Source organism: Lycorma delicatula, chromosome 1, assembly GCF_047948215.1.
Source record: "Lycorma delicatula isolate Av1 chromosome 1, ASM4794821v1, whole genome shotgun sequence".
NCBI classification, from domain to species: Eukaryota; Metazoa; Arthropoda; class Insecta; order Hemiptera; family Fulgoridae; genus Lycorma; species Lycorma delicatula.
This window is the reverse complement of record NC_134455.1, coordinates 83,734,232-83,749,724: the sequence shown is the minus strand read 5'-3', so window position 1 is coordinate 83,749,724 and position 15,493 is coordinate 83,734,232. Positions and strand designations below refer to the sequence as shown.

Sequence of the window (15,493 nt, the reverse complement as noted above, 5' to 3'; positions counted from 1 at the left end):
GAGGGAGATGAGCTCCTTTAATTAGTTATAATTAAACATTAATTTATATTTGGATATTAGATCTTTTATAATTTGTAAATATTTGTTTGTTGAATTTTTTAAAATTATTTTCATTAGTATATAAGTTCCTTGTATTTGTTTTAATACATAATTTGTGTATTAGTCTTGTTTGATTTTACTAATATTAAATCATTATCATTACATTTATTTTTAACTTGTTAGTCTAAATAATATGATATTTAGAGCTACTCGTACAAAAAAAAATAAATAAATAAAACAATAAAAAGAAATAGATGAAGTAAAACAAATAGCAATATTTAATGGTTTTGATGATAAAATTATAGAAAAAATGTATAAAAGACAATAAAAATACCAAGACAATTATACAAAAATACACCAGCAGGAAAATAATACAAAGATTAATAATAGTTTTTACCTCAAATACAATTACACAAATAAAGTAACAGAAAAAGTTATTAACATATATGATTAAAATAAATATAAAAAAGTATATAAAACAACCACATTATAAAATATTAAAAAATAACATTAATAAAAGTAGCTGAGAGGATTTACAAGGAATATAAAAAAATTAAATACAATGAATGTAATAATATTTGTATTGGAAAAACAGTAAAGTATAAAATCATTAAAAAAAAAATCAGAACAAAGATGTAAGAACAAAGATTTATAAAAGTTTAAAAAACAAAAAAAGAGGTATTTTTAATGTAGCTGACCATTTGTTAGAATGCAGACAAGGCTATTGATTGCAGAAATAATTAGAAATTTTGGAAGTTTGTAATATTGATAAAAAAGTTAATATACTTGAGAATTATTACATTTAATAAGTATAAACAAAAATATGAAATGATGAACTACCATATCATTTTTGAAGATTATGATTTAATTAAAAGCATAATAAAATATAATCTAACGATTTGCAGTAATGACATTAGAACAAAGGAAAATTCCGTGTTTTAAATATTACATCATTCTATTACTGGACAGCAGAATTTGTGTATTCATCTGTAATAAATTAAAAAATTTATAAATGGTAACAATTTTGACAAATTCAAAATTCACAAATTAAAAAAACAGTTTATTTTAATGTAATTTTAGATTAAATACCAATTGAAGATGCATCCCATAAAAATTGATTTTTGTTATTAATATGGTATGGTTAACTTATTTGTTTACTATATTTTGGTGGGTTAAATCTCATTCAATTTAGATCAAACAAACCAGACTGCTCACTTTTTTCTATTAGCACAGTGGTCAATATGTTTACGAATTATTTGAATTAAAAAAAAAAATATATATATATTTCCTTTGGAAAGTAACCTCTGTTTGGTTATAAATAAAACACAGTTGTAGATAAATACATTTATTATATGTATCTTAGAACTACATCTTTCCTCTACTTTTCAGCATAATTACCATTTAAATTTAGGCACTTGTCGTACCTTGTCACTAACTTAGAAACTCCGGCTGCAAACGATCTTCCGCCTGTTCCTTACTTACAGAACTTATGGTAGCCTAATTTTTCCATCACTACCTTGAACAAAACAGTCCTGGAAATTTACAGGAATTCATTGGAAAGCTCTGAGATTGTAAAACGTTGATTTTCATGCACTTTGGGATCAATCTTTTGAACCAGTTTATGATTGACCACAGATGTTTGGCCACTCCTTTCTTTGTCATGCATGTTTCTTCACCTACTTTTGAATGAACGAACTCAATCGTGTACAACTCCTTCGGTCATAATCTTTGGTCCATACATTGCGCAAAGTTCCCAATGAACATCTGCCGCTGAATATTGTTTTGCCGTGAGAAATCTTATAACAGCCCGCACTTCACACTTCATGGGATTTTCTATTGCAGCACACATTTTAACAAGCTACAGAAAATCAACGAGTGATCGCACGACCTTGCTACTGCCACAGCTGGATGCTGACTGGCCTCCCATGCACAACTGTACAAAAACAGTAATGCTATCCCCATTCCTTCCTGTGTAGTGAGCAAACAGAGGTTAATTTCTGAACTGCCCTGTGTGCACGCGCGCGTTCATTAATAGAATTCTGTGTTTGATTGTCCATTATTTTATAATGTTTTTTTTATTTTTATTCATTTGCTGTGCATGTGTAAGATATCAGTCTTTGGCTGGTTTAATCTTCACCATTGCTTCAATCAGATGTCACAAAAGAAATTAATATCTTGTTGACTCTGCCAAGAATTGTGAGATGCAGTTATTTCCTTTCCTTCCCAAAAGTGGTGTTTACTTTGAATATTTTCCAAGCACAATATATCACTTACTCCTGACTGATATTACTCATTCTTGAAAAATACTGTATTTTGTACAAGGTTTATTCTAAAAGTAAGTGTACTGATTTTTTATTTAATTTCTTACATGACTTACCTGAAATTACAGGTTATCTCCTTTGAAATGTGACCCATAGGAAGTTATGCAAAGGTAATGTTTCTTCCACTCTTCATAGCAGTACTGGAAGTCATTTTCCGTAAGTGTGTGTAGTTCATTGGTTACAGTTTTTTTTGTTTTCCATCATCCTGAAATGATGACACCTTCAACTTAATTCTAACTTAGAGAAGAGGTAGAAATTGAACAGAGCTAGATCTGAGCTGTAAGGAGGCTGTGGAAGTAAGGGAATGTTTTTCTTTATCAGAAATTCTTGAATTGGAAGTGAAGTGTGAGCTGGCACGTTATCGTGGTGCAGCACTCAATCATGTGTAATGTCCGTTTTTGAAACGGGACTCACTGGGCCTGTTTTTGAAGTTTTTGCAAAACATCTTTGTAACTTTTTAACAGACAGTTAACTAACTGTCTGTCCTGCAGGTACAAATTCTTTGTGCATAATGCACAGCACGCACCACTTCCACATTGTCATCGTTTGTTGACAAGGTTGGTTTTCCAGAGTGAGGGTCATCTTCAACATTTTCTTGGGCCTCTTTGAAAGCTTTGTCCCACTGAAAAACTTAATTCTCAATAGAGGTCATCTCCATAAGCATTGGTTAAATAATCAAATGTTTATGTGGTAGACTTGTTAATTTTCACACAAAATTTGATAGCGTAACGTTATTCAATATTTTCCTCTATTGCAAACATAATGAGGTTATAAAACATGACCATATATGAATAGCAGAGCATGCGACTGACTCAACCAATCTATGTTGATCAAAGTATGATCCAGTTGAAACAAGTATGCATGTACAGCCAAGGTACTACTTACGCGCTGTTATACATCAAGGGCATTTTGCATTACCTGTTTGTCCATAGGAAGATCAGTACACTTACTTTTGGGATAAAACTCTTATTATCTCTCTTAAAGCATGGTCTGAGTGGATCACATTTTTCAAATATAGAAGCCATGTGAATATTAAAACTTAGTTGAAATAAGTTTACATCCTTTACACTTGAAAAAATTTAATGCATAAAAAAGCAGCAACAAAAGTATAATTAATGCATTAAATAAAAAAATATTTTTTCATATTGTAATTCTAGGCATAGAATTAATTACAAATATCTTTCTCTGAAAACCATTATTTTCGCTAAAAAACAATATAATGAGTAAAACACCAATTCCAACTCAATAATGTTAATTTAAAGCAAAATTGTAAAATTTAAATTTAAAAAATCAATTTTTTCAATTTAAATTCACTTAATTTTGTACTCAATATTCAAACTTAACTATGGTTTACTTTATAATTATTATAATTTCAAGTATTAAATGAAAGAAAAGTAAGTAAATTTTGTAACTTATTTAAAGAGTAAATTATAATCATTATAATTTTGTTACAGAGTGTCTATTGCCCAGAGAGGCGTGCGGGTGAAAAATTTGGCCTGCCTCCCAACTTTAATGTACTTAGTGAGATGGCTGAAGTTAGTTCTGCTATTTTGGACTCCAAAGTTGTCTCTGCATTAAATAAATATTCTGATCTCATAGATTATGTACACTTCTCTGATCAGTTCTCTGGACCTAAACAACCCGAGTAAGTAAGATTTATGTTAATCATCTTTTGATTTGTAGTTTAAATAATAAAAATATAACATCAATTCAGATTTATAGGATTTCTTTGAAATCGTTTTAATATAAATCATGTTATATCGAGTGTTTGTTTTTTCAACAGAAATTGTTGCTGGATTGTTCAAACTAGGTATTTTTGTTATTTCTGAAGCGATTTCAGCTGTATGTAAGAAATTGTTTTGTTCGTATAAAGATTGTAATAAACTTTTAGAAAATATACATACTTTTTAAACGGCATGCTATCAATTGAAATATATTAAATTACAGGTAATTCAGTTCAGTTAGCAGGCTGCAATGTGAAAATTTGTTGAATAATTTACATTTTTCTACTGGCATTTTGTGTATCCCCAAAAAAATCTGTAACAGTTAGTGGTATTTCCTTACACTATCAATAATAGTTTAGTAGTAATCCTCTCATAAAATTGAAAATTTTACCAAAGAAAAATCCTTTTTCACATCTACTAAGAGACAACAATTATTTCCTCCCTGTGTGGTACAAAATTAAGTGCTGGAGAAATACATCTACTTTTAAATGTTATGCTTATGGAATTATATTCTAAGGAGTCATTTATGTATACATTATTCCCTAAATTCCAATTTAACTTAACATAAATCCCATGAAACTGTACCCTACTTGCTCTACCCGTGCACTTACCACAAAGAATATCTTTTGCATCTTGGAAAGTAACACATCCATTGAACCCTGCACTGGGCTTTATCCTGTAAATTCGCCATGAACTCCATAGTGTAAATACCTGCAAGATTAATCCATCCCTTGACCATCCTGCTTTGGTAATTACAACTGTTGAAGCAATATTTCTTTCAAGCCTACTAATTGGATACTCAACGTCATTGTTAGAAGAACATAACAAAAATATAATTCCTAAGTGTAGAGAAAGAGTGGATCGACCTCTTTCTCTAAATAAATTGCACATTCCTAGGTAAAAAAGAAAATTTCTTTTAATACATATCCCTCAAACTTTTCCAACCATTAACTCTCTCTTCCTTTTCAACCATTGACCTTAGGCCACAACAGATCTATTTACAGCCTTAAACAATCCCATGTTCACGGAGACAGAAACATAATTTTTATTGAATAAACAATCCTCACTATTTACACCAAATTTTGTATTTGTAAGATTCTCTTTAAAGTGTGTATCCAATGAGAATGCGGATGAAAAATTCACCTGAAGATATTTGTAACTCTTCATGATCTAATTGGTCTAACTGCACAAAACCACCTTCTGATCTTAGCCAACCCACTCTTACTAAACACAACAATTTTTGAATTGATGGTCTCTAAATTGACAGTTGGTGACCATCAATTAAGTATAATTCTAGATTATTAAACCTTTTCTGTAGATTCCTTAGATTATCAAATATCAAAACAGATTGGCAAAAAGAAGAAATCCAACGTCACGTTAAATTTTTCTCCCCAAACATTCAAAATGAACAAAGAGAATACAGGATCGATGACAGTACACAACCTTGTTTTATACAATTTAATCTTTTATTTGAAAACTTCCTGGTAGGCCCCCATTACACATAATTCATCTGTATTATTTTAACAGTAGAACTTGGAAAATAGCAAAAATAACTTTATGAGTTTACATTGTAGCACTATATGTTTAAATGTAGCAATATTAATAAAAGATAAAGTATTGAATGTAAATGGTAAAATATTTGTAGAATATGATAATTTTGGTATTGTTATTCTAAATGGAAGAGCACCAGGTGACTGATATAAAATTCACTTTTCTAAATAAGACAGAGGTGAACTTTTTGTGTCTTTAGACAAGCCCCATAAGAGATTTATGAATTTATTGAAAATGCCCTGCTGTGCAACTTCAAAAATACCATTTTTTTATCCACATTATCAAAACCACAAGAAAACCAATGTAAAACGATACTCACATTATAATTAAAATCATTTATCTAACTTAAATATTTTATCAACTACAGAGGAACATTTCCTAAATCCTCTGGTACTCTCACAATAAAATATTTTGGTTTTATTAACTCTCCATCAGAAGACAATAAATTTTTAAAGTACACTACCCACTCCAAAGCAGAAATTATTGGCACAGATTGAAAATCATTCTCTTAAGACCATGTACTAGATCCTAAAATTCCTTGGAATCTCATGCCATTTGAAATCCACTTCTTAATCAAACAAGATATGACATTCTTTAAACTATGTGCATAATTTTTTAAACTCCTTTTTAGCATTCGTATATGCATATTTAGCTTCCTCATTATTTACTTTCCTTAATAAATTTAGTAAATTGAACTCTTGGGCCCTAATCTCATACAATCAGCATTGAACCATCCCTGATTTCACCCCTTAGTAACAATAATATTTTTAAGCTGTAACTTATGCACAAATTCATAAATAAGATTATTTAAAATACTAATTACTTAGCATCCTCCAGTAACCCTTTCAATTGAAAACACTTTTCTCTAAATTTTCTCTTATAGTAGTCATGGTCATCCATAAGGGATTACCAGATAAGTTTTGCTAATAATGGTTATATAGTAACAAAACTATTAATGTTACTTAAAAAAACTTTAATATATAACAGCATTTGAACTAAAAAAATTCTGATGAAACAAAATTTATTTGTAAAAGTAACTCAATCCACATTTGCATAACAAAAATTTATGACTGAGAATCTGATCTTATTTCAAAAAATTAATTTTACCTCCCTGTCACCTGGTGCTCTCCCATTGAGAATAACAAAACCAAAGTTATTGCATTCTAAAGACATTTTACTGTTTACATTCATACCTTATCTTTTAGCAATATTGCTACATTTAATTATTTCTTTCATCAAGTTAATTCTTTAACTATTCTTTCTAAGAAAGAATACAATCTTTCTTTCTAAGAAAGAAAGAAAGAAAGAATGTATTGTTAAAATAATATTAAAAAGTATTAAGGTATATAATTATATTAAGGTTTATAATAAATTAAAAGATTTCCTGGGATCATCCATGTCTTTATGCCATACTGAATCAGATCTACCACTAACATAGATCAGAATTACTTATTACTTAAGTTACTGAAATTGTGATTTCTGTTAAGTTTCAGTCTCTACATTTTTTGCATTTACTGACTTGAAAATTACTAATTTACGCTGTATAATAGAACCTTTTTTTAAAATGCCCAGAAGGAAAACACTCTACTTACAGGTTCAGCAGGCTGTATGAAAGCTTTCATTTACAGAGTAAAACTAATCAAATTGATCAACGAAGTAAAAAAAAAAAAAAATCTGAAAAAATCTTACCTACCAGACCAGCTAACACAGAAATCTTACAAGTGAATTATAATTTCTCTTCCTTTGCTTGACAGATAATTTTCTGATTACCTTTATTCCAAAGATTTTTCAAAATATTTTCTCACGGCCAAATATATACAACAGTTTAATAACCCCAATCTTCAGAGCTCATCCATTGATGAGATCTATAGTTGATAAGCTTTGATTTATACAAAAATGAGCAAAATCAGTCCAGTGGTTGGGACTGGTGGACTCTGCCAAGGTTTTTGCCATTTATTTTAGATTTACACACACACACATATATAATAGAATTTAAATATATAAATATATATATATATTTTTTTTTAAATTTAAATTCTATTAAGTAAACCACCTAGTACAGAATATTGAGATAAGACATATCTTACCTTAATTTTTCATGAAAGGACCTTTGCAGGATTCTGCATCCTCAGTCATGATTGAAATAATTCTTTTATTATAATAACAGAAAGTGTTACCTTATTACTTTTAATTATACCTTATTATAATAAGGCATGATGATATGTCATCTCAATATTCTGTACTAGGTGGTCTATTTAATATAATTTAGCAGTACAGAGGAATAATATGAATCTTAAACAGATTAATATGTAAAGTAATATGTTTATATATGGGTAGGCCTACAAAAAAACCTACCTACCTACCTGTATGGAAAAAACCATTGTTCATAACAGGAGAAACCTGCACCTTGATGATAATAAGAAAACAGGTGGAAAGAAATGATGTAAAGACACTGCTGCTGGGTGTGAAATAAGACTCTTTGGAATGTGGGAATATGTATTATATTTTTTACCTGCAAGTTTTACAACTTGAACTTTTATATGAAAATACTTTAAATATCAGAATGACAGTTAAGCTTATACATTCATGTTATAACAATCCAATACATATTAAGTAATGTAAAATTAATTCATTTTGTAAAAACTTAAAATAGTACCAAGAAAAGAAGAACTGATGGTCAAAAATATAAGTAAGAATTGTCCAGGTAGTTCAAATGTTGATGAGTAAGACTTTAAACATACATGAAAAAAAATTTTGTTAGTCAAATTAAGAATCTTCTACTTTTAAAATCAAGAGTTATGTATTTTCCGTTTATCTTTCTGCTTAAAGTCGGAAATTTCATTTAATTTTTTAGTTCGGTCTCAAAAGTAACTAAGATATCCTACATTAAATTTTGTTAGTTTACTTTCATACCTATTACTAAGATAAACTATTGTTCTGCTGAAATTTTAATGTAATTGAATTTACATTCATATAAAATGCTATTCTACTGCTGAAGGAACAAGAAGTAACTAAATTTTTTTCTGTGAATTAAAGAAAACAACATTGTCATAAAAGTATGAGAAATTCATAAAGATCTGTGGCCTTTTTTTACAAAAAACCAAACCAATACTACTTACCAAGTTAGCGTAGGATAGGATAATATTAATATTAGTTTAAACTATAATTTCCAAAAATTTGATGTGTTATGTTTCAGAGGTAATAAAAGTTCTTGTGTTATTAGTCTGTTTCTGAATATCTATTAAATCAATAAAAAAACTAAAAAGATGTTTTATACAGCTTATTTCTCATTTGAAATATTGCTGTTATGGATCTTGGTTAAAGTTGTATGAATTGTGCTTTTCATTGCTTCTAATGGCTGTTTTTTTTTTTTTGTGTGTAAAATGTGATATTAATATGCTAGAGCATTGAATTTATAAGCTAATCTATTTGTTTTAGGGACACAACATTAACAAAGTTGCCAGAAACTAAAAAAGTACTTTTATTTGGACTTAATATTGTTACCAAAGGTAAATCAACAACTGAAGCCATGGAACAAATGCGGCCATTAATGCAGCTTATCTTTTACTGCATGGAAAAAATGAAACGCTTTCGTTTAAGCAAAGAGGTAAATTAGATTTTTATTATATTTTAATTTAAAATATAAATATATACTTTTTAGAGTTTGTAAACTAAATGTTTATTGTTTACCTTTAATTTGCATCACAATGTACTTAATACTCATCACTATCGGATCGATAGGAAATCAGAGTTTTATTGATTTTTTTGCTGTTTGTAAGATGTGAATGAAACTATAATATCTCTTTTAATATTTCAGGCAAAAAATAAAGCAGATAAAAATAGGTTACGTGTTGAAGAAGCATTTTTGAAAACAACCCATGCTGCACGGGCTGAAGCTGCAGCTGCTCGTCGTGAAGAGAAAAAGAAACAAGAAAAGGAAAGAATTTTACAGGTTTGTATTAGACAATGATATCTTTGCTAAACCTAAGTTTCTATTTTATGTAACTTTGTTTTGATTTAACTAAAAAAATAGAAGAGATTACTGAAAGTAACAAAATAAAAATTGCACTATTTTATTTCAGAGATATCTAAGTACGAGTTTATCGAACATGGATTCGATTATAAGCATTTTATTTCACATTCTTTCTTGTTACTACACCCTGAAATGAATCTGGTGTTGCAGAACCAACAGATTCTAATGAATACATTTTTTGTCTTATTCAGGACTTAAGGGTTTTTTTTTAATAACTTCTTACCAGTTGGCAGTTAACAACTTATGTCAGAAAATAGATCCCACACATGTGAGTGGATTGTGCATATAAGGTGTGTCTGGTAATTAAAAAGACGAATGCTGTATCACAGAAGAACTGCTCAATCAAAAAAATTTGGATTTGGGATTTTTTCTTAACTGCAGTAATAAGCCCTCATTGAGAGCTTTTCAATGATATATCGTAAGTGTTATTTATTTTCATTGGTTCCAGAGTTATAGCCTAATAAAATTCTAATTAATGAAATATTTGGATCTTACAAGGGGAAGGCACATTGGTTTGAATCCAACTTCATCTCTTTTTTTTCTTAATTCAAATATATTGATTTATTAATAATTATCAACCTCTCATTGTAAAAATTTTTATAATAAATAATAATTCAATAATAATATTTAAAAAAATGAAAAAATATCAGAAGTTATTAATGAAAATTTAATGTACTTTTCATTTTAAAAAAATGTGTATATGTAATTTAATAGGAGTACAAGGAAGGCATGTAGTTCAACATCAAATTTTTTAATGAATATTTTTTTATGTATAATTTTTAATAGAAGTCATATTTTTGAAATAAATATTATTTATTTTCTAATGAATAAATAAATATTTTATTTAAGTTGGTGTATAATATACATTGCTGTTGTAAGTTATGTCAGGAATGGTAGGTGAGCTATTCCATGAAAGAAAAAAGGAACTGGTCCAGCATTTACTTGGACAAATGTCCACAGGAAAGTGGATAGTCCGAACAAGATGGCAAAATACATAGGTGGTATTTTGTCAAATCGATATTGACATGTAGAGAGTATAATATAAAGAGTAGATGTATGAAATAACAATTGGTAGGAAAATTTAATTATGTAATTTATCAAAAATGTGAACAGAAGTAAAGGCCTTCAATGATAGTTCTATATAGTTGAGTTAGGTGAAATTTGTTATGTTGTCTACCGACTGGGTTGGTCTAGTGGTGAATGTGTCTTTGCAAATCAGCTGATTTTGAAGTCAAGAGATCCAACATTCAAATCCTAGTAAAGGCAATTACTTTTATATGGATTTGATTACTAGATCATGGATACCGGTGTTCTTTGGTGAACCATACACCTCAGAAATGGTAGACCTGAGACTGTACTAGACTACACTTCATTTACACTCATACATATCCTCATTCATCCTCTGAAGTAATAGCTGATAGTGATTCCTGGAGGGTAAACAGGAAAATAAAAGTTATGTTGTCTGGTTTGGTAGAGGTGGATATTGTTATTTTTTAGGGATATGGCTGTGTTGTAATTGACCAAAAAAGAAGGTATACAATTCATCCGTATGTTTTTATATTGTGTGTAAGCCTTAATGTTCATGAATTACATTAATTTTGATTTTTCTTGTTTTATTTTGTAGAAGTAGTTCATGAGGTAGTCCCTTTTTAAATTTATCTATTGGAAAAATTTATTTTTTATGACAAATTTTTTACACCTAAGGTTTGAAAATATTTTTCATTCAATGTTAAAATTCAAGAAAATTAACTGAAAGCTTGGTATATATTCCAATAAAAAGCAAGGTTTAAAAAAATTACTTAAAAAGATAACCTGCCAAAAGTAGATTCTTTACTTTATTATTTTTCTAAATTCAACTTTTTCAGGCCAGCATCAAGCAAAAACAACTTTCAACATTCTGTAATTCATTATCTTACGTTGACTATAACAAAAGCCATTTTTCAGTTCAATGAATTGAATATACATTTAAATCCATTTTGATTATATTTAAATATCTAATTTTAATGTTTAAATCGTTGTCGGTTTAAGTTTTGATTTTATCCTTATTACAATGATTCTATCGCTATGCATTTTGAAATACTCTACTTTCTTCCCTATCTTCTTGTTCATTATGCAACCTACTCCTGCCTGCCCATTATTTGAAGCTGAGTTAATTATTCTAAAATCACCTGACCAAAAGTCGCCTTCCTCTTCCCACCGAACCTCACTAATTCCTACTATATCCACATTTATCCTATCCATTTCCCTTTTTAAATTTTCTAGCCTACCAACCTTTTTTAAACTTCTAACATTCCACGCTCCGACTCGTAATAATGAATCGAATATTTTACCAAGGAAGGTGCCTCCATCATTGCTATATAAAAATGCAGAGAGCCACATTTTCTTGGAAAAAAAGCAGCTGTAGTTTTCCATTGCTTTCAGCTGCGCAGTACTCAGAGGACTGAGTGATGTTGATATGGCTGTTTAAGTCATCCTGACTCCCGCCCCTAACCACTACTGAAAGAGCTGCTGCTCTTTCAGGAATCATTCCTTAGTCTGACTCTCAACAGATACCTCTCCGATATGGTTGCACCTTCGGTCCAGCTAATCTGTATCACTGAGCACTCAAGCCCCCTCACCAACGGCAAGGTCTCATGATTCATAGAGGAGGCTCTTTTTGCTAGGATTTAAAATTTTTGTAATTTGTCATCTTGATAAAAAACCTACAACTTTTGTAAGAAGAATTTTTTAAAGTGCTCCAATAAAGGTCTGAAATTTTATTTTTGCCACACCCCTCCTCCGCCCTTTTTTCCAATTTTTTCTAAAATTTTATACTTTATTTTCCTTCGATGGTGGTAGTACCTACGTACCAAGTTTGATGGAAATTGGTCAATGGGATCTAGAATTATAAGTCCAAATGCAAGCCAAGAAACACATACGCACAAACATCCATCTAAGAAAAATGCATTTTTGGACTTGGAGCGTTGGAATAAATTTTTTTTTAAGTGTCACTTTAAAACACATAACTTCAAAAAATACCAGTTTCTTTAAATTTTTTTTTACAGATCTATTTAATTTCCCATTTATAGGTACTATAGCAGCATATATCGCTGTAGTTAGGAAAGAAAAAGTCAAAATTTAAAGAACTGAAAAATATTACTTTTGCCTTTTGAAGATTTTTTTTTGGAGTTTATTTTATTTTTTCTAACTTATTTTTATTTTGCAAAGGTGGAACTTTTTTCACACTGATTTAAAAAAAAAATATTTATATGGGTGTTAATTGAACATTGACAATGGGAATGAAGTAATGCTGAAATGGAGAACTAACCTGTTGCACTCTGATAATTTAAAAGGTTAATCCAATTGTGTATGTTCCTTATCATTTCAGATTAGTTATACTCATTATAGTTGACAAGAATTATTATTATTATTATTATTATTATTATTATTATTATTATTATTATTCCAAGGCTAACTTCAAATTGCTCCAAATGACTGTTTCTTGCTATTATATTAGCTATTTCTATTACTGTTTCTATTTTATTTTCATTTCAAAATCTTTTGTTAATCATGTTTCCTAAGAATCTGAACTGTTTTATTTTTTGTGTTTTATTACATCATTGATTGTTTTTCCTTCAAAATAGTTTTCGAGCATACATTGTTGTGCAGTCGACTGAAAAGATTGTTTTCACGGAAAAGAACATAGTGAGAAATCATAATTTTCTTTTTCAGAATATCTTTCACATTTTGCTTGAAAATGATACGTTTCTGAGGTTGTAATTGAAAAAGATAGTGTTAAAAACATTGAATGTAGTTTGATTTTTCTAATAGCTATTATTTCTGGTGTTTGACAGAAATTTTTTGATAGAATTATTACTAGGTTTATTATTTCATAAATTTTTCATTTTATATTTGTAGGGAGCAGTAAAAGGGATTGACTCTTAGCCAAAGAGTCCATCCTTTATCCAACTGAAGTAAGAAATGCCATAGTAATTTATTTAATTTTGTAACCATTTTTTTTTTAAACTATAGAAAATGTAGTTTTCAATATAATTATTCAAAATTTTCAAAACTGACTCGCAAAGATCTCTATTATAAAGTTCCAAGCAGAAAGTGTGCCTACAGTATTTTATTTTTTTTATGTATTGGAAGTTTTTGATAGTAAAATCAAAATTATTATTTTTGAGTTAAAAAGCCTACCACAACTAAGTTATTCAAACAAAATAATATTTTTATTTAAACCTCAGTATATTATTGATTTATTTAAATCATGTAAATTTTTAATCATACTTATGTGTACTGAAATTACATCAATGTACTTACTAAAATAAATTTTTCTTTATTTAAAAAAAAAAATTATTATGTTGATCGTACTAAAATAAATATTTCTTTATTTAAAAAAAAATTGATTATGTTGATCCTGTAATAACAATTATGTATACAAAGATGTAATTGCTTTGAAATGATTGATTTAAAACAAATAAGATATGATCTGATGTAACGAATTCCCATGGTTTGTAATATATTTATTATAATTAGTATCATTACTTATGTATCAGATCATATTTTGTTTCATCTGTTCCGTTCACTACAGGATCATTTCTATCTCTAGGAGCAATTTTTGTTTGTCTTTGTCACAATAACTGTGAAAAGTATTCTTTTTCTCATTAAGAGAATCAAATTTTTTTTTGTTAAATCTATAATTTTATGTTTCCAAGTAATTGAAACAATTCAGAACCATTTAAGTTAGTAAAATATATTGACTACCACAGTAATGCCATGATTGTTTACAAGCATAAATTTTTTTTAGAATAAGGCAAATGATAAATCCACATTTACAATGAATGAACTATGTTTCCAAAAAAAATATTGATTGAATCTCCATATATTGAGCTAATTACTGATAAAAAAATACTAAACTACAGCACATTGAGTAAAAGTGTATTGCCCAATACATTTTATCATAGCTAGCATTCTTTACTCAAAATCGATGGTAGATTATTGTTGGGCATTTTAAAGGTTAAAATAAATTTTTATGTTAAAAATAGCAATATATAACTTAATATTTTTTTCTGTTTTCATTTATAGGAAGATGATCCTGAAAAACAGAGAAAATGGGAAGAAAGAGAAATGAAGAGACAAATGAAGAAGAAAGCTCCAAAAATGAAACAGCTTAAAGTGAAAGCATTGTAGTGCTTTAAAATATAGATTATTGATGGTTGTATGACAAATAAATGAGATCACATATAAGTGTGTTTAATTTTATTTTAGTGTAATAATATCTATTTTTTAAATTGGTTAATAGTAATTAATTTATTTATATTATTTAATATAAAAACATTTAGGGGTTTAGAATTATGATGATTAATTTTACTCTTTAGTTATTATTTATTTATTTACTATGTTATTAATTTTAATAACTGATTTAAGTTGTTTGTTCATTTTTGTGTTATTGATTTTTCATGGTTTCTTATTTAACATCCTTGTAATTATATGAAGAACTATTGCTTTGTACCAGCAGATTTTAAAGCAGTGATGTGTCAGGGTCATAAAGTAATTTTGTTATAATAAAAGAATTTTTGAAAAAATAATTGTGATATTTTTACTAATCCCTTCTAGTGTTTATCAGAAAATAAATTGATAATGTGTTGCACACCTTTCTAAAAAATTTTACTTTTATATTTTGAATTTTTTTTATAAATCTTGAAGCAGTTTTATGAATTTGGCATTCAAGTCAAAAGACCCTTGAAGTGCAGTTGCCTCTTACTATACTCTTTTACTTGTTATGTGCTAATTTGTTGCCTTGTTGGTATTTAAAAAAATACCAAGTATTATGTTAAAAATAA

General features: G+C 28.5%; 1 protein-coding gene across 1 annotated transcript in view; it reads left to right on the top strand.

The window, feature by feature from the left end:
* The window catches only part of LOC142319673 (PAT complex subunit CCDC47), a 32,449-nt gene extending 17,211 nt beyond the window's left edge, over positions 1 to 15,238 (top strand). The window contains exons 7-10 of the mRNA XM_075357224.1: positions 3,815 to 4,005; positions 9,074 to 9,242; positions 9,453 to 9,587; positions 14,736 to 15,238. Coding sequence (XP_075213339.1) covers positions 3,815 to 4,005; positions 9,074 to 9,242; positions 9,453 to 9,587; positions 14,736 to 14,840 — 600 coding nt within the window. The 3' untranslated portion in view covers positions 14,841 to 15,238. The remainder of the gene's footprint in view (positions 1 to 3,814; positions 4,006 to 9,073; positions 9,243 to 9,452; positions 9,588 to 14,735) is intronic.
* Positions 15,239 to 15,493: the final 255 nt, after the last annotated feature.